General features: G+C 46.2%; 1 protein-coding gene across 1 annotated transcript in view; it reads left to right on the top strand.

Moving 5' to 3' along the window:
* The window catches only part of Kif5c (kinesin family member 5C), a 156,789-nt gene that overhangs the window by 63,033 nt on the left and 68,201 nt on the right, over nt 1–25,555 (top strand). Inside the window, exons 3-10 of the mRNA XM_050139912.1 lie at nt 2,059–2,132; nt 7,927–8,031; nt 12,422–12,470; nt 12,736–12,791; nt 13,545–13,632; nt 16,921–17,045; nt 19,365–19,469; nt 19,818–19,966. Of these exons, the coding sequence (XP_049995869.1) occupies nt 2,059–2,132; nt 7,927–8,031; nt 12,422–12,470; nt 12,736–12,791; nt 13,545–13,632; nt 16,921–17,045; nt 19,365–19,469; nt 19,818–19,966 (751 nt within the window). The remainder of the gene's footprint in view (nt 1–2,058; nt 2,133–7,926; nt 8,032–12,421; nt 12,471–12,735; nt 12,792–13,544; nt 13,633–16,920; nt 17,046–19,364; nt 19,470–19,817; nt 19,967–25,555) is intronic.

Genomic DNA, 25,555 nt, shown 5'->3' with positions numbered 1-25,555 from the left:
TCGGTGTTTTTTTTTTTTCTTTTTTTTTTTTTTTTGGCTTCCTGTTGTTACCAAGGAAACCACTCTCATAAACCATTTCCAGAAGACTGATGTGAGTGAGGATTCCCCACCCCCAGCTTGATGCAAACTCTTTTTTTTTTTTTTAAACATTTGATTGATTCTTTGAGGATTTTGCATCGTGCAGCCCCTATCCTGGTCATCTTCCCAGACCCTCAATTCCACGCTCTGCCCTTGCAACCTTCCCCACAAAACAAAATTTAAGAGTTAAATCATCACCAAACACCCCTCCCAAACAAAGCAAAACAAATGAACAAAAAAGCAAATAAAAAAAAAAAATTGGCATCGTAGTTAGAGTGTTGCCCAGTGAGTCACACAGTGTATCTGTCCTTTAGTTCATATATCTTCACTTGTAAGTGTTCTTTGCCACGAGTCTGGTTCGAGGCCTCTGGCTTCTGCTACCCCCTTGCTACCCCCTCTCTGGGACGCCTCTTGGATATCCATCCTATTGTTGCACTGTGTCATAGAGATCCTGTAGGTTCGGCCCCTTCATGTGCTTTTGCAGTTCACAGATGATTTCACAGATGGGGTGGGTGCTGAGGTGGGTGCTGAGGTGGGTGCTGAGGTGGGTGCTGAGGTGGGCTGCCTTGTAGTCCTAGTTCTGGGCCTGGGTGGTGGCTGGGTTCGTCAGCCCGCCCGCTTTCCCTCTTTGTCACCCCCCCCTGCACTCCCAGGCAATCTCTCCAGTGCTGCCTCGGCTACCTCGCCCAGTGATGGAAACTCTTAAAGGCTGCTAGGATTTTCTTTTTAATCTTATTTTTTGTTTCTTGTTTTTTAATTCCCTAAAGGAAAATCCTTTCTTCTCTCATCCTAAGTTGTATACGCTAACAATCTCAGATTGGCAAAATATGTATGATTTAAGAAGAAAAAAAAACCCTAGCAACCAAAACAAACAAACAAAAACAAATAAAGCAAACATAATAAAATTTAGAGAGGGGACCATCCATCTCTGAGAGAGGTAGAGTTGACGGGCTGGCATACCTTTCTCACATGGTCCCAAGTAGCATCCTGTATATAGGGCACCCCAGCCTTGCCCTCACCATCAACCACACTAGCATCCTTTGTACGGGACACCTCTCCTCACCCTCACCGTCAACCACACTAACATCCTCTGTGCAGGGCACCCCTCCTCGCCCTCACCGTCAGCTACACTAAGAATTGCTCCCTTGGTGCAGAATGGTGGGTCAAGGATATTAATTATGCATTGTTTTCCGTTCCACGAGGGTTGTATAGATGAGGGGAAGGCAGGAGGGAATATGTTTTAATCACCTCTGCTGCTTGGAGAGAATTCCCTCAGATGATCTTCAGCTCTGGAACACTAAGCAGCCCCCACCTGCTCGCCTCCTCTCAGCCCTGTGTGAAACGGAAGCCGGCCTGCCATGCTTGTGGGCTTTCACAGTGTGCTTATTGTGTGATTAAGAGGAATTCCTGATGTCGGTGGGCCCAGGCCTTCCCGCTAGCAAGACAGTGGGAACACAGGCTCTAAATCAGGCCTTCTGGTTTCCAGGCTGATTGGCTTGTCTGTGGGGTTCCGTTGGCAGTGTGGTTGGCGCCTCTCCTTTCTCTAGCTCTGGTCTGTGTGGATGGGGCTCCGGTTGGATCTTCATGGGAAGCGACTCCAAGGATCCAGATTTAAGCTGACCCAGACCAAACCTTCAGACAAGATGGTCTTTTCTACTCTCCAGAAGCCGAAAGCCTGCTTGCTTTTTCTCCTCAATGATCTCACGAGACCAACGTATAGACGAAAGCTTCGAGTAGCTAAAAATGGCTCTACCCCTTCAGTCAGACAATCTGTAGAAATGCGAGTCCCTTTCTTGTTATTTGTGGGACAACAGACTCATTTCTGTTCTTATTTCACAATCGTACTTAAAAAGCACATGCAGTTGGCACATACTGTGTAAGAACGAGACGGGCCATTTGGAAACTGTAACTGACTCACGCAACCAATACCAGTGCAGGATCAAAGTAACAAATTCATTTGAATCTATTTTATGTTCGCAGATGTCCTGGAGGGTTACAATGGGACAATTTTTGCATACGGGCAGACTTCATCAGGAAAAACCCATACCATGGAGGTAAGTTTGCCCTGTCAGTACCTGAGGGGCCCGGTGCTTTCGGCAAAGCTGGAGATGTGTGTGACAGCAGAGATGAGTAGATTGGGGAGTTTTAAAGCAGCACTGAGTATCCGGGGCGGATGGTGGCACAGGCCTTTAATCTCAGCACTGGGAGCTAGAGGCAGGTGGGTCTCTGTAAGTTCAAGGCCAGCCTGGTCTACAGGGTGAGTTCCAGGACAGGGGTTGTTACACAGAGACACTTTGCCCACATCCAGAGTGAATGTGAACTGGTTTGTACCTTCTGATGTGAACTGGTGTGTACCTGCTTCTGAAAGGTGCACCCCAGGCCTGTGCAAGCACCGAAAGAGGTGGCCCTGCTCGTGCTTTGACTGTGTAGCTTGGTGGCTTCAGGCTGTCTCCCAAACGGGGACCCTTTATTGCCTCCTTTCCTGGTTTTTGCTTGGGACTCCTGAAGGCCTTTGGTGCTGGCTAATCTATGCAAAGGCTCGGCCCCCCTGATGGTGAGGAGAGGATGGTTATTCTATGACATAGCACCAAGCACATTTGGGGAATTCAGCTTACAAATAGCAGGGCAGGATGAATCTTTTATCCTTCAAGCTAAGGTTTTTTTCCCTTTCTGTCTCCCTCCTGGGAGCAGCAGTGAGGTGGCTGTTGCAGAATAGGTTCAGTTCATGAATCATTCCTATTGAAGAGGAGATTTCAAAGGCGTGAGGCTACAAGCTTCAGAGCTTGGATGTTCTGGGTGCTGAGTCGAGTGTAGGGAGGGGTGCTGGGGGAATCTTGTTTCTCTTGTGGTGACTTTCTTTTGCCCGTTTTGCAGAAGACAAAGTGGCTTGGAGACCAGGCAGATTAAAGAAGCATGAGGGTCATTTGCCACCTCTTCTCCATCAGAACTGTTGCCCCAAACATGGGCTATGTTAGCGAGGTGTCGCCACATCTCACACCCCCCAGCAGTACATTCCAGAAGACCTGGGCTCAGTTTCTCCTCTCTCCAGTTTGCCTCTCTTAAGGGCCCCCAGGCCCTTGACCTTGTAGGCACTCTGGCAAAATTGTATTGCTTATGGTTCCCAGCCCCACCTTTTTTGAAGATGGAGGATGGGGGCAGGAGGCTAATGGAGTGGAAGAAGGAGAGAGCATGTTCTCAAAGGGAATCTTTTAATTTTTTTGGAAAATTAGTAAGGTGTGTGTAACATGCGAGAAAAACCCTTTACTATTTTAAATCTCCAGGCTATTAAGGAATGCTTACTAGAAAGAATTCTAAGTTCTGGTATTAATTTATCATTGAGAAATAAAGTATTTGCTAAATGTCAGAAACTTAAAAACTGTAAACATTAAGAGAGACTGTCCTGCAAAGGGCGACTCTGGAAGACAGTGACTGGGTGTAGGTGCTGGGGAGGGGGTGTGCCTGTCCTTCAGTGCTGGCGTGGAGACACTTTGTAAAATGAGATTCTCTGGGGCCTTTGGTGCCTTCGCAGTGTAAATTCAACTCGTCTGCCTTGAGCGCACTCCTGGGAGACCTGAAGGGAGCTGGATTCTACACTGTCATCTGAGTTCTCCAAATTCTGTCACCTCCGCGTATTTGTCAGTTGTCCTTAGTTACTTCTTTGCTGTGAGGTCCTCCTGCAGCTGGGAGGAGCTGGCTGAATCTCTTCCCTGTCACCCAGAACCCCCCTCCCCGCACTGGATCCTGTTCTTCTGTAGGTGCTGACAGACTGGGGAAGGTTGGGGGTCTGCTAAGCTGAGAACAGAGGAAAGAGGTCGCTGCAAGCTGCAGTCACAGACTGTAGGAAACAGAAATTCAGGACCCTGGAAGGCAGTTAAAGAAGGAATGCTTGGCAGGGTTTGTGTCTCCTAAAAGAAGGAGTTCATATATTCAGAAATTGCACACAGTGATCTTTCAAAGGCATTCAGGAGGGATGTTAGTTCCCTGAGGGAACCGACTGTCACATTTGAAAGCAGTTTTTCATTTTTTCTTAATCCCCCTATTTTGGGTCTGGCGTCCAGTGGTGTTGCCTTTATCTTCTGTTAAAGAGACCAACACACAATCCTCCATAAAATTGGAAAGATTAGCTTCTCATGATTCTGCATTTAAGGGGGATTTTCAGGTAAAAATAGAACCCACTGGCCAAGACTAGTCCTGAGGATGGTAGACCCCGTCACACAAGAACCATGGGCTTGTCAAGAGGATATGCAGGTTCCTAGAGAGAGTGTTGAGTGCTGGCTACAGACAGGCAGGGGGTGGGATCTGTCAGTTCTTGAACTTTGTCTGATGCTAGGCGGGCTGTCGCGTGGTGGTTCGCGGTGATGCCCTCAGTGGCCCTCTTGAGCGCGCCTGGGAGATGACTGGGGTCACCTTGCGGTTTTCCTTCTGTTCAGAGGGACATCTGGAGGCCAGAGGAGTCATGTAGTCTTTCCGGCCACCTTGTAAAGCAGCCTAATGATTTTTAACGAAGTCAAGAGTGCACGGCGCTCACATATGGCAGGCCGCTTGCTTCTCATCTCCAGTGTTTGAGGAAACGGTGGAAGCCAGCGAGGCTGCTGGCAGAGGACAAAGGGAGGCTTGTTGAGTGGCCAGCAGACTGTGTCGTTTTCCCCTCTGTACCTGTTCCTGGAAGGCTATATTCAGCTGGAAAAGTGTCTGAAGAGCATCATACAGAACACAGCTATAAAGAGCTCGTCCTGTTTGCTCTCTTGGAGGAACTACATACAGATAGCAGCTCACTTCTTTGTACCGTGCCTCTCTTATCCCTGAGCCAGACTACACTTTGGCTGTCTTTGACAGAGCTTGCTTGTTCTCAGTTCCTGGTTTTGCTGCTGCCAGCCCACCCCTGCTGCCCACAGCCTCTGTTCAGCCTAAATTTCAATCATCCCACACATCTATATATCCCATACATCCCATACATCTCCCAGGGAAGCCATCTCTTGTACCTCAGCTGCAAGGGCCTTCATGCTCACTGAATTTACCTCTGTTCATAGCCTGATGGCCGCGTTGTGTCTGTGCATGTATGTATGTTTCATCTGGAAGCAGTTAACTTGGAAACAGTAAGCTCTTTATATACACACAGACACAGACTCAGACACTCCATATATATTATGCATACTCTTTCCATATATGTCACACACGGGCATTCTACATGCAGCACACACATCTTCCACACACGTATAATATAAACACAGACACAACACACTTATGCACTGGCACTCCATATATTCATACATACGCTACACACACATTCCATATTCGCCACACAGAAAACATATACCATACAGATATCCTTCACATATATGCATCACAAACATAGACATTATACCTCCCATATATATACATGAATGAATGAAATTTATGCCCTGACAATGTTGAAGCATGCATGGGCAGCCTGTATATGGCGGTTCTGTTGAACTTGTCCATATTGGGTTTCATGGTCTAAGTTGATGAGGATGACTGACCAGGTCTCTTTCTTAAAAGGGCACCAGACCTCATTCCAGACAGTTGTGAGCTGCCATGTGGTTGCTGGGAATTGAACTCAGAACCTTTGGAGGAACAGGCAGTGTTCTTAACCACCGAGCCATCTCCACACACACGTTATAAATCTCTCTTCACACTGCCATATAACACATAGACACATATCTCATGTACATCACGTACTCCCATATATCACACATGTATTCCACGAGCACAGTCTCAACTCACCATATACTATTAATATCATACACACACTCTCCCTTCCCTGGGAGGGAGGCTAATTTTAAGTCAGGCATCAATAAAAGATGGTCTGTTGGGAGAGAACGACCTAGGAAAACACATTTATGTCAATTATAAATGACTTTTAGATTACCAGTTTCTCTTCTCTGGTTGGTGGAGCACTAAGAAGAAGCTAGAGGGTTATCATGGATTATTCAAGAGCCCTGGAGGTTTGAGTAGAAAAGACTTTTGATTGACTGAATGGGGCAGTGAACCTTAACGGGAAGAAAATCTGTCTTTTTATCACAGGAATCTTTTGCTAATAGTCTCTGCAGTGTCGAGACCATGGCCATGGTGTGTTTGGTTTGTGTTTGTGATGGACTACGTGATTTAAATGTGGTCAAGATTTTGAAAGCCCGAGTCTCAGTTCTGTGGTGCTGTTTTCCTACAATAACGTGCTGTACTAGCCTGGAGTAGAACACTGTTCTAGGACTGCTGAGGTCACCGATCCCCACGCCAGCTTAGAGAGAGCCTGTTGGGAGCTGCATATTAGAACGCTAACGTTTGCTTAGTCCTCATGACGAAACACTTTATGGATTCTATTGAACTTAAACTCTGCACTAATTTTAAGCAGCAAGTACTTTGCCAAGTCTCCTGAGTGTTAGGCCAACTCTATTTTTAGTGTGTCTAGAACCAAACTAAAACACAATGTAAATACATCATCTGACTTATTGTTCTTGATAGTCGAGGGCAGCATGCCAGGATAGCCAGAGAGGAGAGTAGCCCAGCAGGACTGAATTCTGCACTCATATTGCTTTTTAGTAGAGTAGAAAGTCAGCAGATGATGTGCCAAGAAATTATGACACCAAGCCTTTAATGCCTCTGTCCTCATGGGCTCTTGCTTTTGCAAACTCAAATGTTGATTTAGAAGTCCCTGAGGAGGGTGTTGTATGATGAAGACCGGAAGGAAAAAGGGACTTCATTGAGGAAAACATAGTTGTCCTCATGGCACCGGGCAGCTCTGCCACAGGTATCTGGGTCTAATTAATAAAGGTTGTTGGGCATCCTCCAGGACTGAGGAGAAAACTGGTTTTGTGTTGTTCCTAGAGGTTTATAACTCCCAAAGAGTCTAAAAAACTTCTTCAGGTGTTCAGTCACTGCAGCGCTGCAGGCTGTGTCCATGGACACGTGGGAGAGGACTTGAGTATTCAAGAGAAGATTCTGCAGAGCTGTGTTCCGTAAGGCTTTAAACCCTTCAGGATCCCTTTGGTAGGAACTGCAGGCTATTGTCTCTCCCACTCCCTCTCCGCATCCCCGCTAATAGGGAGTGGTCCCAGGGCTCCCCACGTCCCCAGCCGTTGTGGCATCTTTTGAGAGTCGTCATAGGTGGGAAAAGAAATTTGGGGCACTAAAAGTGGATTTAGTAATGTTCAAAGAGAGGATTTATCCCTCTATCCTTCTACCTGCAAGGTAAAATGAATAAAAGTGGTTATTTAAAAAAAAACAATTCAGGCTGAGAATTATAGATTTCAAAAAGAAATCAATGGAATGGATTTTCTTGGCTGGCTCGAAAAATAATCCTGAAGAAGATACTTGGAGAGTGAAGATTTTAGAAATTTTTGAACAATGATTAATTATCCTTTCTTTTCTCACGGTGACTTTATTCAGGATTAGTTTACCTGGGCGTGGTAGTTCTGACCAATTCGTAAATATTACAAGTTAAGCTAAAGCAAGCCCATTCCCTCTCCCACCTTCCTTTTCACCCTCTCATTGCCTGTGTGCCTTTAGATTTGCAAGGGTGGGCTGGGCCGACACGCACAGCCAGGACAGCCCTCTGCTGGATACAAAGGGGAACACATTGTGTACTCAGGTGGATTCCCCAGGGAGCCTAGATGTGGGTGCTTCCTGTTTTGTAGCTAGGACTAATGCCTGTTTTAAGCCCTCCCTACAAACGTGTTTGTTGTACAGCACCCAAGCAAAACATGACCCACAAAATCAACTTGGATTTTTACAGCTGAAACAACATTATTTGAGAAATGAAGACTCCCGTTCCTCTCCCATGTAACTCCCAACACTCTTTTGACTGCCGGTGTTTGTATCTTTCACTCACAGGGGAAGTTGCATGATCCTCAGCTTATGGGTATCATACCGAGGATCGCACATGATATTTTTGATCATATCTATTCCATGGATGAGAACCTGGAGTTTCACATCAAGGTAAGTGCTTTTCACTAAGAACAAGACAGGACTCTAGGTCCTAAGTCACGTTTCTCAGTCTTCTTCCTTTCAAATAGACATGAAAGATGGTCTCTTTTAATTCAAGTATCTTTCTATGGGAAGCTGACCCTTCCCGTACCGTTAATGACCTAGGTCAGTACCAAGCTTTTGGAATGGTTTGCTTGAAGTAGCAACATAGGGAAAGCACGAGCTCCCTCCAGGAGGGAATCATCCTACTCATCACCTGGGCTCTCCCCATTACCCTATGAATGTCTGAAGATAGGCCAGGAATATGTCTCTGTGTGGGCTAGGACACCATTCCCCAATATGAAGTCCATGGAACACAATCCCTTGTGTTTCCATTTGGGGAGCTGGCAGAGAAAAGTATCATATGACCAAAGAAACTCAAAAAAAAAAATATCTTGTTGACCAGTGCTCAACTTAGTACAAGTTCACACGCTGTCTTGAATCATGTGTCTCTCAAAGGGAGTGCGCACTCCCCACCCGACTGTATAGTGTGACTCATTCATCCCTCTTTGAGAAGAGTTGGAAGGGAATCTCCAGCCCCCTTTCTCTTCCTCCTTGTTATTATTTTATTTTAACCCAGAACCATTAATCTTGCTTATGTTTGAATTGAAAGGGGGATTCTATTATCATAGCCATTGAATCATAAAATTTGAACTTCGTAAATTCCGGAAGGGTTACTTGTTTAAGAAGAGAGAGATGTCATAAGGTAGAGACTGAGGCTGGTTGGGGCAGGCTGTGGAGATCAGGGCATTCCAACCTGGGTTTCCCTTTCTTTTTAAAATTAAAAAAAAAATGAGATATAGTTCAGATGGCATGAACTTAGTCCTTTATAAACATAATTTTGTGGAGTTTAGTATATTCCCCAAACTGTACATCGATCATCCTTATCTAAAACTTTAATATTTCCTCCACCCCTGAAACAAACTGTCCCTTCTATCCCTTCTCTTCAACACTTCCATTTGCCTCTTTCCTTTTGCTTGGGAGGCTCTTGGGCCGCGTGGCAGCCCCTTGTCGAATGTTTCCGAGTCCGTATTCTTCTGGGAAGGGAGGGGTTGGCGGACTAACCTAGAGCAGTCCCTGCCCTGCTTTTGTGTGCCCAGATACACACGGTGTCTGGGTCTCTATCTGTGTGACCAGGGCAGGGAAGGGAGATGGTTCTAAGGAGGCTTAGAGCTGAGTGGATCAGCGGTCCTGAAAGCTTGAACATCAGTTCGCACGACCACCCAGTGGGTTGGTCACGGGGAAGCTGGAGCCCAAACCCAGACAGAGGATCCAAATAAACCCTAGCACCAAACTGATACTCAGCACCTATTTCGTTGTATGGGAGGGTTTTTTTTTTTTTTTTCTGGCCTGGTGAGGTGGCTCAGTGGGTAACGCATTTGCTGCCAAGCCTGACAGCCCAAGTTGAATCCCTGAGCACCACGGGTCGGAAGAGAACTGACTCCCCCCAGGTCATTCTCCACAGGCTGCCCAGGGCTCACGTGCCCCAGGGCTCGGCCCTTCCCACCCCCAAACAAAATAAACAAACGCCTGCAGTAATCAAACACTTTCCACCTCTTCCCCCGCCCCCCCCTTATTTATTTCTACAACAAATTGTTCCCGAATTTACATTCCAAAAGGCCACTGCTGGCTGTTTGCCCAATTATAAATTACATCCCGCACATCACGTGTGCGCGTGCGCTGGTGAAAGCTTGCTTCGACCTCTAGCAGGCTTCCTCATCTGAGGCTACAGCCCTTTGATGGGCTCAAGATTTAGAGGCTTAGTGCCTCTTTAAGGCTGTTTACGCCGACACCCTTTACACGACTGCAGAGGTCTTAAGTGATAATCCTGAATAAGATGTTAAACCAATTACCGCCCTGGAACTAGTGTCTTGTGTCAGAGTCTTATTACGAGGAAGAGCGGGTGCTGGCTTGAAATGGTGGGGGAGGGGAAGAATAGTTCCTCCGTCTCTAGAGTGAAATCTCACCGTGCAGGTTCCCATTGTGCATTTCGTGGTTGAGCTTGCTTTCCTATTAATAAGAATTGTCAGTGGATAACTTATTAGCCGTGCAGACTCTGCGTTCTGAATTTACAAGCTAACAGGCTAAACCAAAAGAGGCCCGATTAAGGCAGGATTGAAAATCTGTTCCTTAAGGCATCCCACAAAGGTTTTGAATGTTATTTCTGATCATGCTGTTGTTCATCACCAAGCAATGCCTATTGGTGTTCCTTCTGTCTGGTCTCACAAGGCATTTGAAATAACAAAATAAATTTTGACGCCTCACAAAAGCAGAAATTAACAATCAGAATTTGATTTTAACTTGTATTAAATATGAATAGGAATTTAATTGCCAGACTTGGCAGTACATTTTTTTTAGATGTAATTAATTTTTTTCTGTAATTTGTCGAAGTAAAATTACATGCTTAGGATATCCAAAGTTGAGGGAGACTATAATCAAAATGCATTGTATGAAGGTATAAAAAATATTAAAAAAAAATTCAGAGGTATTGGGAAATCGTAGGGGCAGTAGGGCAATCAGGAACTTGAACTGGTTGGCACCAGAATGGGGTGCCAAGGAGGCCTGGTTAGAGATGACTACACTGGGCTTTGAGGACTGGACTCTGGGGAATGTGGCAACTTGAAAGATTAGAGAGAACAGTTAGGGCTGCCTTCGCTCAGACGTACAGTACAATTGTGCCTTGCACGTGCGAGGCTCTGGGTTTAAGCCCCGAGAAAATCCTCTAGACAGCCAGAGCAAATTAACAAAAAAACAAAGAATTGGGAGGACAGGGCGGGAAGCCTTCTGCCTGTCAGGAGTGTCAGGAGAGAGGGGATGAGGAGTTGGGCAGATGAACAGGTAGGAGTTATTACAGGTCCAGGAATCCAGGAGCAGGTACCACAACGCCAGCTGCTGCTTGTAGATCTCAAAGCAAGGATGGCAAAGATTCCAGGAACTGTGAAATGGGAGGTTCCAGATGGTAACACACAAGAGATAATGAGCCAGGGCTAAGCTGGGAGAGACATTAGTGCCCAGGCCCAGGAGTTCCCCAAACGCGAGGTAGGGTTTGTCCAATCCTGAAGTTTCACCTGGGTAGGCAGTGCCCAAATTTCCAGTAGTCATAATCATGGCTGTCCTAAGAATGGGATATATCCTGAGAACTGTGAGATACTTTTATCATTTTGTAAGCATCATAGATAACTTAAGTCAGACAAGGAATCTATGCTACCACTAGACAGTGTGATTTATGGGACTGCTACAATACATGCAGTCACTTGTGTAATGTCCTGTAGCCCGTGCCTATGTTTTTCTTTTGTCCATTCTCTTAGATGTATTTTAAAGATGCTTATGAATTTGGGGGGAAGTTTATCTGGGAGGAAAGAGTCAGATAGAAACAGTGTGCAGAATCCAGGAGAGATTTTTTTTTTCCCACTAATGGCTTCATTTGCCATATCAGGAAATTGAGGCTATATGTACATTAAATTCCTCAGAACTCATTTTCAGTTTAAGCATTTTATTACTTCTGCTAACAGACAAATCTCCTGGGAATTTAGAAGCCAATTTCTGGATTCTAGTATCTGCGATACTGCTCTAGTACCATTGTCATAGTTGTCAGGGCTCTCCAGTTCTGTAGCGCTATTGATGTATTTGGGCTAAGGTTTGAGAATAATTATTTAGAAGGCTTCCTTTTCCTAAAAGGGTGTGATCCCCCTTTGTTTGTCTTTGGTTTTTGAGAAGGAGTATCATTCTGCAGTCCTGGCTGGCCTTAGGTTCATGGCAGTCCACTTGCTCAGCCCTCTGACCTCGGATGACAGGCATAAGCCACCACACCTGGCCAGGTCATCTTCTCTAAGCCACATTTGTCCCAACCCTTCGAAGACTCCTATCCCGGCTGCCTTCCGCCGCACTCTCCCAGGTGTCTTCTGAGCCCCTGGAGTCCCAAGCATCCTTAGTGTCTCCCTGCTTCCTTCACATTAACGTGGAAGCTGCGTTCCCCTGGGTCTGGTGAGATCGTGGCATCATGCAGTCGCTTGAGGTCTAGATGAACATCACTGGCTTAGGATGCTTTCTCTTGTGACTGTGACCACACATGGGCATTATTTGGTGTTCAGCTAAGGTGAAACTTAGGTCCTCTTGGAAGAAGCTGTCTAGCACTCGAGTGGAGTCCAGAGGAGCCGAAAGTGTGGAGCTCGAGAGTGGTCCATGTTTGACAGGTAGTCACAATGACCCGGCAGGAGGAGCGCATGAGTTCTATGCTTACGACTCCGATACTCACTTGGTGTCCACTTTTTCAACCACAGCAAAAGCTTTCATGAGTTTAGTAGTGATATTTTTGAAACGTGGTATGGTATTTCTATTCCAATTTCAATTTCTCTTTACCTAGGTTTCCTATTTTGAGATCTACTTGGACAAAATCAGGGACTTGCTTGACGGTAAGCTCCCCCTGAATGTGGCTGTGGTGTGTGCTCTATAATTAAAGCCCGGGTTTGAGATGAGTTAGGGCACTTCTGCCCTGGCAGCTGATGAGAATTTAGAGAGATGTTTGCCTTCGGGCTCTGCGCTCTGCTCAGCTTGAACTTGCAAATTATGAAAGGATTGGACTTGCCTGTCTTCTTTAAGCATGGCTGTTCTTCCTGCAGTACAGGGTTTTAAACTTTCCTTTTCTTCTTTGCATGCCATCGGCTTTTGTCACGACAGTGTCTAAGACCAACTTGGCTGTCCACGAAGATAAAAACAGAGTCCCCTATGTAAAGGTATGAGAAGGGTTGGGGGTGATGCCGCTGACTTCTCTCTCACCGGTGACTGTCCAAATAATTATTACAGGAGCCCTATAAAGAGTACCCAAAAGGCATTGTTAACCCTGAGCCTTATCTATAATATTGATCTTCTATAAAAATCAACATTCAGCTGCTTCATCTGTAGCTTTCCTATATGTAAATTATTTTTATTATGTTTTTGTGCTGGGGTCTAATCCAGCGCTTCGTGTATAAGCTATGAGCTATTATACACAGCCTTCTTTAGGAATGCTATTATCTAAATAGTATTATTTAATATTGCTCATCTTAAAGAGGTTTAGGGGTTGAATGCAATGGTTTATGATTTGTACTTCATAGATGTAGCATCCTGTGCACTCTGTTGATGTCTGAAATGGTAAAGAGGAAGTCCGTTCGCATTTCTCCTCCTCTCATAGATTTTTCTTTTTCTTTTCTGTCCCCTGAAAGTCTCGCTGTAGGGTATGAACACAGCTTAAAAAGCATTTCCTCCAGCTTTATAGCTCGGGGCCAGCTTTCTAGTTTCTAGTTTCCCGGGGCTAGCTAGCTCCCACTTCTCTTTAATGTAGAATCCAAGCCCCAGGCTAGGCGGAAACACAGTCAGCTGGCAGAGCACCTGTCCTGTTTATCTGTGCCTTTAGGAAAAAAGGAGTGGGGGGGTGGGGTGCTGCTTTAAAATGCTGTTGTTTTTCAACTGTCGTACTGGCCCACCTGACCTACTTCTGGCTCTTGCAGGGGTGCACGGAGAGGTTCGTGTCAAGTCCCGAGGAGGTCATGGATGTGATAGATGAGGGCAAAGCAAACCGACACGTGGCTGTGACGAGTAAGTGCCGTGGTGATGTTCGTGCGGTCACGTGGAATCCTGGTAGCTGCCCTCTTTGTGGGAAGGCTTGGTGATGAGGTACACGTGCTGTTTGCAGGGGAAGGCAGGAGAGAGCTATGAGCAGACCGACCCTGGCCCTTGTGCAGGGGGAGTGTGTGTAGTACTCCGAGGTCTTGTTGGGTGAGATTCCTTGGGCTCTGATAACAGGTTTAAAAAAAAAAAAATCTGAGCTAATAAATTCGTGTCCAACTCAAGGAAAAACTACTGGGCTTCTTCCTCTGTAGACGGAGAATAAATGCAAAGGGGGAGTCGGAATAGAGCTGGCAGCTTCCAGGAAATCCCTGCAGCACAGGCTTACAGCAGATACACTCCCAGAAGCTAACGTGCTGAGCAGCGCGCCTGCGCCTGTGTCACGTGTCCGGGAGCTGCACTTGCGTATTGGAGTAGCCGCAGCTCTAGACTAGGGCTGTCCTTTCTAAATTAGGGATGTGGACCAAGGAGTATACGTTCACACAGAGCTGAAAGAACTAAGAATTTCTAGTTTGGGGAAGTAAAATAAAATCAGGAGAGAATGTGGGCAGTGCAGTGCATCAGTGTCCGCCTGGGTTCTGATGCTGAGGAAATGTGATGTCCGCTGAGGCTACGGAGGCAGGCTTGACAGCTGCCCCTCGTGAAGCCTGCTGTCGAGGAAGGGAGCGAAGTTACCGACCAGAAGAGATTCTAGCCGGGCGGTGGTGGCGCACGCCTTTAATCCCAGCACTCGGGAGGCAGAGGCAAGTGAATCTCTGTGGGGTCGAGGCCAGCCTGGTCTACAAGAGCTAGTTCCAGGACAGGCTCCAATGCTACAGAGAAACTGTGTCTTGAAAAACCAAATGAGAGAGAGGGGTGTGTGTGTGTGGGGGGGGGGGGGCTAGCTGTAGTAGAGGACTGATCTAGACTCTTCTAGCAGCTGGTGTAAGGGTTCTCCGTGGATGGACTGCAGGTCTGTGATCCAGAACTGAAATTCTTAGCCTCTTCTCTACCCCGTAGCTTGTCAGATGACGCTCATGGATGGGGCAGTTTTCAGAGCAGTCTAGGAAAACACTGATTCTTTCTGTTCTGACAGAAACTTGCATGGACACAAGGAAACTTTCTCGCTGTTTCTTAAGCTGTCAGTCACGAATCATTCACAGTGTGCCAGCACTGGCCGGCGGCTTCAGAGCCGAGGGTCTACGACATTTCTAGTGTTGCTAGCATTCCGTCAAGTTGTGAGTGCGTGTGTGCTCATGCGTGCCTGTGTAGAGATGTCCATGTGGAAGTTAGAAGACAGCTTGAGGGAGTGGCTTCTCCCTGACATGTGGGCCCTGGAAATTGAACTCAGACATCAGACTTGACAGCAAGCATCTTTTCTCCTTGAGTCATCCCGTCAGCCCCCGTTTCTATTTCCGTGCCGCAAGTATATTTAACAGTGCTCTGGTGTTGGGTCCATTTGCATTGTGGGCAACATCCTACCATCCGTCTCCACAACGCTTCGCAATCTTCCCCAGCAGAGACCTGAACTCGGGTTCTCACGCCAGTGCAGTGGGGGCTTTACTCTCTGTTTATCTCCGCAGCTCCCGTTTTACTTTTCGAGATCAGCCTGACTCTTTAGGATGTTGTGCGAATCTGTATGAATTTTAAAATTTTAGGATCGATTCTTCTATTTCTGTATACAATAATCATTGAGATTGAGTTGCAGTGAGTAGATTATTTGGGCTAATGTTTTTACATCTGTTTTTACGTGTATCCACGTGTGGTGTATGATAGCAGGATCCCATGCAGGCGGGTCCGTGTGCATGGGGTGTGTGTGTGTGTGTGTGTGTGTGTGTGTGTGTGTAGGCCTGAGGCTGATGTTGTTCAATCCTAATATTTTCTTTATCTTGAGGCAGCCTCTCTCACTGATCTGTTTCTGCCTTCCGGGGCTAGGATTGCAGATGGCTGCCAGGCCTGCCCAGCTTACCTGGGTTCTGGGACTCCAAACTCCCGACCTCATGCTCACACAGCAAACCTTTATCTTTTAAAGCCGTCTCCTCAACCCCGATTTTGATGCTTAACACTATTTAATCTTTTAATAAATTATCAGGGGACTCTATTTCCATTCATCTGTATCTGTTTTAACATTTTTTCGGTTTCTTGGGATTTTTGTTTGTTTTTGTTTTATTTCGAGTCAGGGTTTCTCTGGGGCCTGTCCTGGAACTAACTCTTGTAAACCAGGCTGGCTTCGAACTCAGATCTGTCTGCTTCTGCCTCCCAAGCGCTGGAATTAAAGGCATGCACCATCATCATCCAGCTGTTTTAATATCTTTTAAGCAACATTTTGTAGCTTTTGTCTAAAAACCTATCATTTTCTTTAAGTTTATTCTTAAGTATTTTCTCTTTTCTATTGTTATCATAAATAGATTATTGTCTGAATATTTCAGGTCAGGCATTGTTAGTTATATATAGAAACATAAATGCCCTTTACATGTTGACTTTGTAGCATGCAATGTTGCCAAATTTGTTTGTTATTTGTGGCTTTTTGGGGGGTGGGTTTTCTAGACAGAGATTCTCAGTGTAGCCCTGGCTGTCCTGGAACTCACCCTGTAGACCAGATTGTCCTTGACTCAGAGATCTTCCTGCTTCTACTTCCCCGGTGCTGGGATTAAAGGCTCAGCATTTGGAATTTTTAAAATGGGATCCTCAGAATTTTTAGGAACAATCTGATAAGATGTTGTTTGGGAGATGACAAAAGTTGAATGGGACATTTGTGGGCTTTGGTGGAAAAGGTACCCTGACCTAATAAAGCAGATTTAATCCCTGAGGCTTCTTTGTGGGTTATAGATTTGTGTGTCTTAATCTTCTTTTAAGTTTATGCTAGACCTGGTAATACAGGCTACACATATGAGTAGGAAGAACTGTATCAGACACTACACCGTGGTACAGTCCAAGGGTTTCCATGGGACCGTCAGGGAAGCTGTGAGCTTCTTGATGAGATTAGAGCATCATATGGGATACGGGGCTTCAGGCCGACTCTGGACATCTATTATCTTAAACTGCTCACCAAGGTTAGGTTAATTCCTTTGTTACTTGAAGACGTTGTAAATCTATCATCTCTGGAATGAGTGTCTTTTTTTCTTTTTCTGTTTTGAAAGAAGCGACAGTGGCCCCCGATACACTCTGAAATCAGAGAACTGCCACGGTGGGCCATGACTGGCTGTGGTTTGGAGAGCAGAGGTTGGCCACCTCTGCTCCCGTGTTCTCTGTAGAGCAGTGAACCATTTTTCATTTCAGACATGAATGAACACAGCTCGAGGAGCCACAGCATCTTCCTGATTAACATTAAACAAGAGAATGTGGAGACGGAGAAAAAACTCAGTGGGAAGCTGTATTTGGTTGATTTGGCTGGGAGTGAAAAGGTGATTGGTTTTTATTTATATTATCTATAATTTCCCCATTATTTGCTCAAGTGTACAGTTGTATAATTTTTGTGCCTTTTACTCCGTTTTTTTTTTTTTTTTAAAGAGATTTAAAATGTTGGGGCATGCAACTGTCAAGTTTTTCTCATTTCCTTTTCGGGTTCAAAAGTTCATTTGTGCTTAGTAGGGCCTGTGCGTTAAGCAGATGATGTTAGTATGATTTTGCCTAGCAAGGCAGCAGCTCAGAGGTGGGAGGGACACTCTTAGGATGGAGGGAACCGTCTGTTGTATGGACTCCAGTGGGCTAGCAAGGGCTCTGCCTCTGGAGCATGGTGGTCCTGCTTCTGTAGCTTTGCCTTGCTAGCTAAGGAAAAGTCTGGAATCTTTTCCACCCAGTGTTCCAGTTCTACCGGGAGCGGGTCTGAAGCCACAGTCCCCTGTGAGTGACATTGGTTCCTCCCGGTTAGGAAGCTTTCTGTGGTTTTGTTGTAACCCTCTTTACATACCTGTAGTCAATTCTGTGCCTCCAGGAACTGGCTAAGACCACGTGCGTCCAGAATCACCATCTTCCCCTCCCAGCCCCCTCCACAGCCCCAGGGGATGGTCCCTCTGCCACAGTCTGGCAGGACACAGCTCCTTTAGACAGCATCATAGAGCTAGTCCACACGCACAATGCCTCTTCCTGCACTCATCAGTGATGTCACCTGGATGTCCTCATCAGGCTCCTTGGCTGTCCAGGTGGTTGCCACTTACTGCCATTTATAGCCTCACACTGCTAAGTTCCTGAACGCTAGCTATGGCCACGAATATCCATGTAAGTCATGGCTGTTTGGATTGTCCTCGAATTTGCCTTTGTCCCAATGAGAAAAACATTGGATATTCCTGGCTGGGCATCTCAAATGTTCTATGTGTGAGCTGGTTATGTTCCCAGTCACTCGCCAGGATGAAGGGAGCATCATTCAGCTCTCTCCTGACCACTAACTTGACTGCCGTGTCCAGCACAGGCCCATGCAGAGAGTCACATGGAGACGGGTTATTTCGGACTGAAATACCCCTGACAAACGGCCTCCTGCTGGTGGCTGGCGCTTCTTCATGGCACTTACGAGATATTTCAAGTGTTTCTCCTGTAGTTTTGTTGGTTCTTCTGTTTTCTTTTTCCCTAGATGACTCCGTATAAGTGGACTGTCCTAAGAACAGAGTTCTGGGCTTTAGTTCCCACCACCCCACGGGGCCATTCTTCCCTTAGGTTGGCCAAGTGACATCTCTGGAGTGCATTTTCTTTGACTGTCAATGGAAGGTGATAGATAGCCCTACTCTGAATATTTCATGGAGTTAAGATGCTCAAATTAGAGATCATCTAAAAACTCCTGCAGTCGGCTGCTGCTTTTCGTGGCCCATCACTCCGTGATGTCTCTGTCTGCAAGCAAGCTGCCTTCTGCAGCTCCAGGATAGAAGAAGGCTGTCCTATTTTCAGAGGTCCCCCTGCCATAAGCATTTCCCTATGTCACTGGGAGGGGGAGGGGATCTTTGTCTAGTTTAAAGTTATTTCTTCGCTTTAATATTTTATTTATTTTTTATTTTTTTTAGAAAGCAGCTGTCTACCCTGTAGTTTTTGCCTGGGCAGCCAGGACAAATTTTTACTGAGTTTCTTTCCTTCTTTAAAAAAAATGGCAGGTTTTATAAACCCCTCCGCCTAGAGTAAATGCTGTAAATGTGAGATTATCTGGACTAACGCAGTAGAGGAGGCACTGTGTGCGGAGGGCTATAGGAGAAAAGCAAATTTATAGAGCAGCACATATCCCCTTGTCTTTTCAGACCTCCCTAAGTCTTTCGTATTTGAGATATCCTTCCCTCCCTCCCTGAGCTCCCCACTCGCTCCCTCCTTGCTCCAGAAGCAAATAGACAAGGAATAGAGTCAGAACACCAATTTCTCTGCCGGAAATTGGGCTCGTTAGTGTTTTCCTCCCTGTGCCCCATGGACCCCGTCTGACTGGGAGGCTGTGGTTTAGTCCCCCAGGACCCAGCTCACTGCGGTAATGGTACTCCAGGAGCCTGGTTTTCTTGGATGGATGTCCCCCAGGGAAGTATCTACACTCTCCCACTTGGGGCATTCCAGCCATTCCATTAAAACTCAATTGAGAGGAAAATGACAGCGGGAGAGATCAAATCCTCAGCTTCAGGCTCCAGGGACAGCAGGATCGTAGTGGTTCTTCCGCTCTTCCCCGGCTTCCCTGGAGGATCTGCCTGCTGCCCTCCAGGAGTTTGCATTTTCTGTTGTCTATTGCTCCTGGCCTCACTGCTGTTTCTATCTGCTGGTAGGTCAGCAAAACTGGTGCCGAGGGAGCTGTTCTTGATGAAGCTAAAAATATCAACAAGTCTTTGTCTGCTCTTGGAAATGTGATCTCTGCCTTGGCAGAAGGGACAGTAAGTAATCCTGTCGCCATCTATTAAATAGTTTTATGGGAAGCAGCCTTTGGGGTTTATGTGTTCTCTTTGCCACATATCCCAGCCCTTCATTTGTTTTCCTCTTTGGAAGACAGCAGAGGGATTCCTGGCTGGGGTGCTTGTTGCCGGGAGATCTACTCCACTAGGAATTATGAATGGTGACGCTAACTTCCAGTGATATGGGTCACAGAATGGACATTTCTTGGCAAGAGCCAAAGACCTGGCTGCAAGTTCTTATTCCTCGAGTTTCTAAGTTTGGCCCGCTTGCTTCTATAGTTTTTCTTTGAATGAGCTGTCAAAACCAATCCTCCTTCTCTTGTTAACTAGAAAACACATGTGCCATACCGGGACAGCAAGATGACTCGGATTCTCCAGGACTCTCTGGGCGGGAACTGTAGGACCACAATCGTCATTTGCTGTTCTCCTTCAGTCTTCAATGAAGCCGAGACCAAGTCCACGCTGATGTTTGGACAGAGGTGCGTGGGGGGTGGGGGGGGGTCTCAGAACCCATGCTCTGAACTAGGTTATGTCTTATGTGTGGATGGCTTGGGGCAATGGTCAGAAGAGCAAATAATTATTACATTGCTTCTAGCAGATGATCTGTAAACTTGAGGCATTTTTGACTGAGGCCACGGCGATTATGTTTTCAGTAGTGGTCAGGAATGTGCCTGTTGGAAGAGTGATGTTGAACAAAACAAAAAACAAAACACCCAACTCGTTGGTACAATAGCTTTTGCTCTTCATGGACTTGAAGCTAGGCCTTTAGCTCTATATAATTTCACCTACATAAATCTGAAGGTTGATAACTATCTTTAAGTCTGGAATCTGGGATCCATTGCAAAGTTGCTCATAAAAAACAACCAGAAACTTAGATAAAGGCCCAGGAGAGGCAAGAATAATGGAGGAACGGAATCAGATGCATTAACTCCGAGGGTAGGAGGCTTGGGGTGTGTGGAGGAAAGGGGTGGAGGATGACCACCTTCTCTCTGTTTGAAAAGCCCAAGTTGACGTGCCCTGCCTCTGTGGACTTCAGCAGGTGGGCGAGGCTGAAGGGTTTGGTAATGAAAGCAATCTTCCCTTGCGTGGGTGGGTTCTTACCTTCCTTGCCTTTCTTAACACACTCTTTTTTACCTACCGTGTCCTGCAGCCCACAGCTGACCTTCAGTCTTGTTTGCTTAGATTGTTAAACCACGTCAGCTCAGCTGTGCTTTTGTGGGGTGGGGAGGGAGTGGTTGGTTGCCTAAGCCTGTAGTGTTGAGGTTTTGGGTGATCTGAGTGTCTTTGGTGTACACTGGGCTGAGCGGGAACAGATGTGGGTTCGCCTACCTTTGCTATGCTCAGTACTAGACAGCTGATGAGCTGTGTCTGTGGCCCTTACTGCCTTGGGTATCAGTGGGGTTCCTGGTGCTCCCTTGCTTGAGTCCTAGGAGTATGTGTCCAATGATCATGCCCAAGAAGTAGTTTCAGATGGGGTAGATGGGGTGGGCATTCTCTATGGGAAGTTGTTACGTGTTTGAACTGGATCACATCCCGGTCTTTTCCTGAACCTCCACAGAACATAGAATTATTCCACTGTGACACCTGTGGGCTCTCTAAACAATAACTGTGTTGAAATGTTGTAGAACTGGGTTGGGCTCCTTTGCTTCCTCCGAACTGACTTCCTTGATTAAGCTAACGTTTGAGGCAGTGGCATTGTAGTGGGGTGACACCTTTTCCTGGCCATTGAGCCATTCTCTCCTTGACTTCTCTGAGCGTCACATCTTTTGGCCATTGAGATGGAGTGGTTCCTTGCAAAGGTTTTTGGGAGGATGATTGAGCTTCTGGCATCATCGCTTTGACAACATCTGGAACAGAGGAGGTTACTGATTTCAAGCTCATCTTCTTCGACCTTACACTCCAGCAGTATTGAGGGTTGGAAGGTCATAGTCGTGGCTAAGACGAGCCTGGAAGTAAGGAACAGCCTTGTGATATAAGGGGCAGATCTGAATGAAACAGAATTTTGCTTCTGGAACTAATGGATAAGGAAGTACTAAAGGTAATTTAGGATTCTGGGAAATAAAATGTAATGTCAAATATGTTTCCAGATGAAATAGTTGGTCAGACAGTAAACAGTACATTTACCAATTGGCATCTGCTTTTTAACATGGGGAGTATGCAGTAGGTGATTAATAAGTATATGCTTAGTGAACAAGACAGCAAGTGAGCCTCAAGTTCATGGTGCGGGGTTCTTGCTGAGCGGGTCATCACTGTCCCACTGATCTGTCATTGACTGGATCTAATGATCAGGAATATGTGATAGTTTGTTTCTTTTCTCTCTATCCATATATTAAGTGGCCCTGTAAGGATAGTGGATTTTTCTGTGGGCCTTCTATCTGCTTTATTAATTATATTCATTGGACCCAAATACACATCAGACATGGGTCCGAACACCAGGTTAGATATGGGATCTGATCGCTAATAAGATTGTACTCAGAAACTTTGAACTCAGAGAAGCTGCCGGGTATGTCCCAAGAGTCAGATAGCCAGTGTTCATTTTGCTCTTGTCGAAGTACCTTGAGCAGCGTAAGTTCTGAGATTCTCTCAAGGACGCAAGGGAAGTATGTTTTTTTCCTGGGCTGGATAAACAGCAGCATGTGCTTTGAAATTATACGAAGGCATCAGGGTCTACAGGTGCCTGAGGGTACCCTGCAAAGAGCCTAGCCAGCCTTCCTTAAGATTCTACATTTAGTACTGGATTCAGACAAAAAAAAAAAAAAAAATCCACGCTGTCTAGGTCTTATTTGATCAAGCTTGTCCCTTTAGCTCTCTGAGTGCCCAGCATTTCACCAATGCAGAGGCAGACAATTCTACCTGTGTGCCAGAGAACAGCAGGTAGTCCACATACCTGAAAATCAAACGCCACATTAAAACATTTTGTGATTTTTTTTTGTTTCTAGACTCCAGAATTTTATTCTTTAGCTTTTAATTACTCCTTCTGATGTTTTTCTCACATTTTTTTTTCCAAAAAAAGATATTTGTAATTTTCAGATGTGTGAACTCAAATCTGTAAGTCTGTTTAACATGTCTTGATTTGGTTGGGGGTGGGGTGAAGGAAAGAGGGCCTTGAGGGACCCACCAGTCAGTGAGGAAGGCCTGAGTCAGTGTACCTTGGGCCAGCACAGATAATTCCGTCTGTTTGCATGTTGAATGTGAACGGGAATTGATACTTCGAGAAGAGTAATGGTCTTTGTGTCCTGGTGTGCACTGCTATCAAAGACAAACCATGCCATCATTTGAATGAAGCTGCCTGCCACAGTGACAGCTGGATTCTGCAGAGACCGAATAGTGTACATGTAAAATTCATGGCACAATAGTGCGCGGACAAATTACCTGCAGAGACAGAGCCAGCAGTTTGACTAAGGCACACACTTCGGTGCACTTGACATAAACCAAGAATTAACTCACCTCTGATGGCGAGCCTGTTGCTGGCACACGGGTGGGTAATGGAAGCTCTTACAGGAAGAGATTCTGTGTGGTGTAAGTTTAACTAAACACCAGCTCATCCCTGGTCATCAGGGTTTCCATCCCTCCTCATGGACTGGCCCTTTCCCCCAGAAGCAGGGAGCCCTTTCCAGGCCTGGAGGGTGCTTTGGAGCAGAGGTGTGTTCTGAGGAAAGTGTAGGTGTTTATGCAGCAGCTGAGACCCAGGGCAGATCGGAAGTTGTGATGTGATGTTAATTTCGCACCCAAATACATGACTAGGCTCTTTAAACAAACACAGATCTAGCTATTGCTCTGACAGTATTTTTTAGATGGTTGGTTAATGGTTGTACTCAGCTGACCAAGTCAAGTAGATGACCCTGGGCATGGTTCATCCCATTCGGAGGCCTTGAAAAGCAAAACCTGGGGTTTCCCAGGAAGAATCCAAGACCAGAATACACACTTGCACCTGCATTTCCAGGTGGCAGCTTGGACCTGACTTAGCTTTGATGGCCCCCACAGACACACGAGCCCGTTTCCTTAGAAAACTAAAATAAGAATCCATGTATGTCTATTGGGGTCTGTAGCCTTGTCTCTCTCTGTTTCCTTGATAACCCCTGACAGATGGAGAGAGATACCAGGACTACCCTCTTGCCCTCCTAGAGGGCCCTGCTGTCTCTCTCCTTCTCTCCCCTTCCTTCCTACCCTCCTATCGCTCTCTCCCAACACTGTAAAGCATGGATTACAGAATTGTCCACGCACGAAAGTGTGGGGTTTTCCAGAGCTCCCTCATTCAACTACCAGCATTTTCTGGAACACCTGGAGAGCAAAGGAAGCTGCTGAAGCTAGCGGCACCAAGAACCCGCATCCTCAGCTCTTTAAGGAGGCCAGAGTGATCAGAGGAGACTCTAAAGATAGCCAGTGTCCTTGTAGTTCAGAAACGTTGCCAGGGAATGTAAGTAGAAGAGATCAATGAAGAAACAGGCAAGGACTACACCCTGGGACTTGGCAGGGTGTAGAGCCAGCCCGGCCACTGACTGGCAGTCTTCTCCGATGCATGAAAAGCTTTCTTCAAGTGCGCATGATGGGGACGTCTTCAGCGTCAGGTGCGGGTGCTCAGCCTCAGCTGTTGAAGTAGACGTGCTTACTCCTCTCAGTGCCTGAGAGTGTGCCTCCTCATGGGTGAACTGGACCCTCGGGGACGGGAGGGCCTGGGGGGTGGTGCTGGGAAGGCAATGATGCTTGAGAGCGGAAGGTGGCTGTCTTCTTTGCATGCCGGGGAGACTCTTTAAAGGGAACCATCTCAGTGTTTGCATCCAGGTGAAGGTGTGCTGCATTCCCAGATGAACGCTGTTTTCCCTGAAGCGTTAGCTTCAAGGGCCTTTGAAAGAAACTTGGCCTCATTCCTCCCTGGCGGGAGATGAGATCTGATACCCAGCAAACCCAGACGACACATGACTGAAGTGGTATTTGAATCTCTGTAGCAAGGCAATGCAAGACAAACTGTAAAACAGACACCATCGGCATCCGTACAGTGGGCTTTGTGTTGCCAAGTGGATCTTCTTTTAGGGCAGAACTAGCACTGAATATGGATTCTTCCCCCAAGGAGCTATGGTTAGGAGTTTGTTCAGGGCTGACTGGGGTTCCAGCTGTAAACAGGCAAATGTGTCAGCACACATTAGGGTCAATCACAGACAGGCTCTTGCAGTTTCAGTGGTAAATAGCTCGGATACAGCTCTAGAAGGCCACTGGCGTGTTCCCCTGTGTCATAGAGATAGCATCCCCATCTGATCTGGCTGCACTTTGCTCCGCTTGCCATGATGTTTGCATAACAACAACCTATCATGTGAGACTATGTCACCCTCGTGATGTCTAATCCATCTCATGTGTATGAACACACTCTGTGATGCTGCACAATGCTTCCTGAGGGATTTCTGAATAAACCCTATTTCGAAGCAATGTATGACTGTTAGGCTTTAGACAAAATGATAAAACTGGCCTTGAGATTCTTCCCGTCTTAGTTGGTTCGTGTGTGGCTGTGAACTAACAGAAATTCTCTTGCAAGCTAAGGTGAGCAGAAAAGGCACGTATCTGTTTCTGTACCGTGTTCCAAGGCATGGGTGCCAGGATCCATGTTGACTTACCATGTCTAAGTCTCCATGGAATGCTCCGTAGTGTGATTCTAGGCAATAAATAAGTGGGATTAAAAAAAAAAAAAAAACAACGTCAAAATATAAAAGATCCAGGAAGCGAAAGCCTTTTGACAGTCTCTAAAGTAAATGAAAATGAGGATCGTTCTTGAGTATGTTTGAGGAGAGGGTTTATTGTAGATATGAGGGAGAGTTCAGCCAGAAGCATCTGGAAGGGTCCAGACTGAACTAGGCCATGAGAAAAGAGGTGAGGGTTGAGGAGGTGGGAATGGCGAGAGAGGAAGAGAAGAGGAGAGAGGGCAAGTGGACCAAGAGGGGAGCCAAGGACCAAGAGTGTGTGGCCAAAATGGCAAGTTTATCCTGAAAGAAGGTGGGTGAAGGAAAGGGCAGCCCTTGAGCTGAAGAAGTTAGGTAGGAGACAGGATGAGGCATGGTGGGACGAGCCACAGGTCCTGA

Source organism: Alexandromys fortis, unplaced genomic scaffold (genome assembly GCF_014885135.2).
Source record: "Alexandromys fortis isolate MF-2015 unplaced genomic scaffold, M_Fortis_MF-2015_v1.1 scaffold_33, whole genome shotgun sequence".
Classification (NCBI taxonomy): Eukaryota; Metazoa; Chordata; class Mammalia; order Rodentia; family Cricetidae; genus Alexandromys; species Alexandromys fortis.
This window is presented reverse-complemented; position numbering and strand designations above follow the sequence as displayed.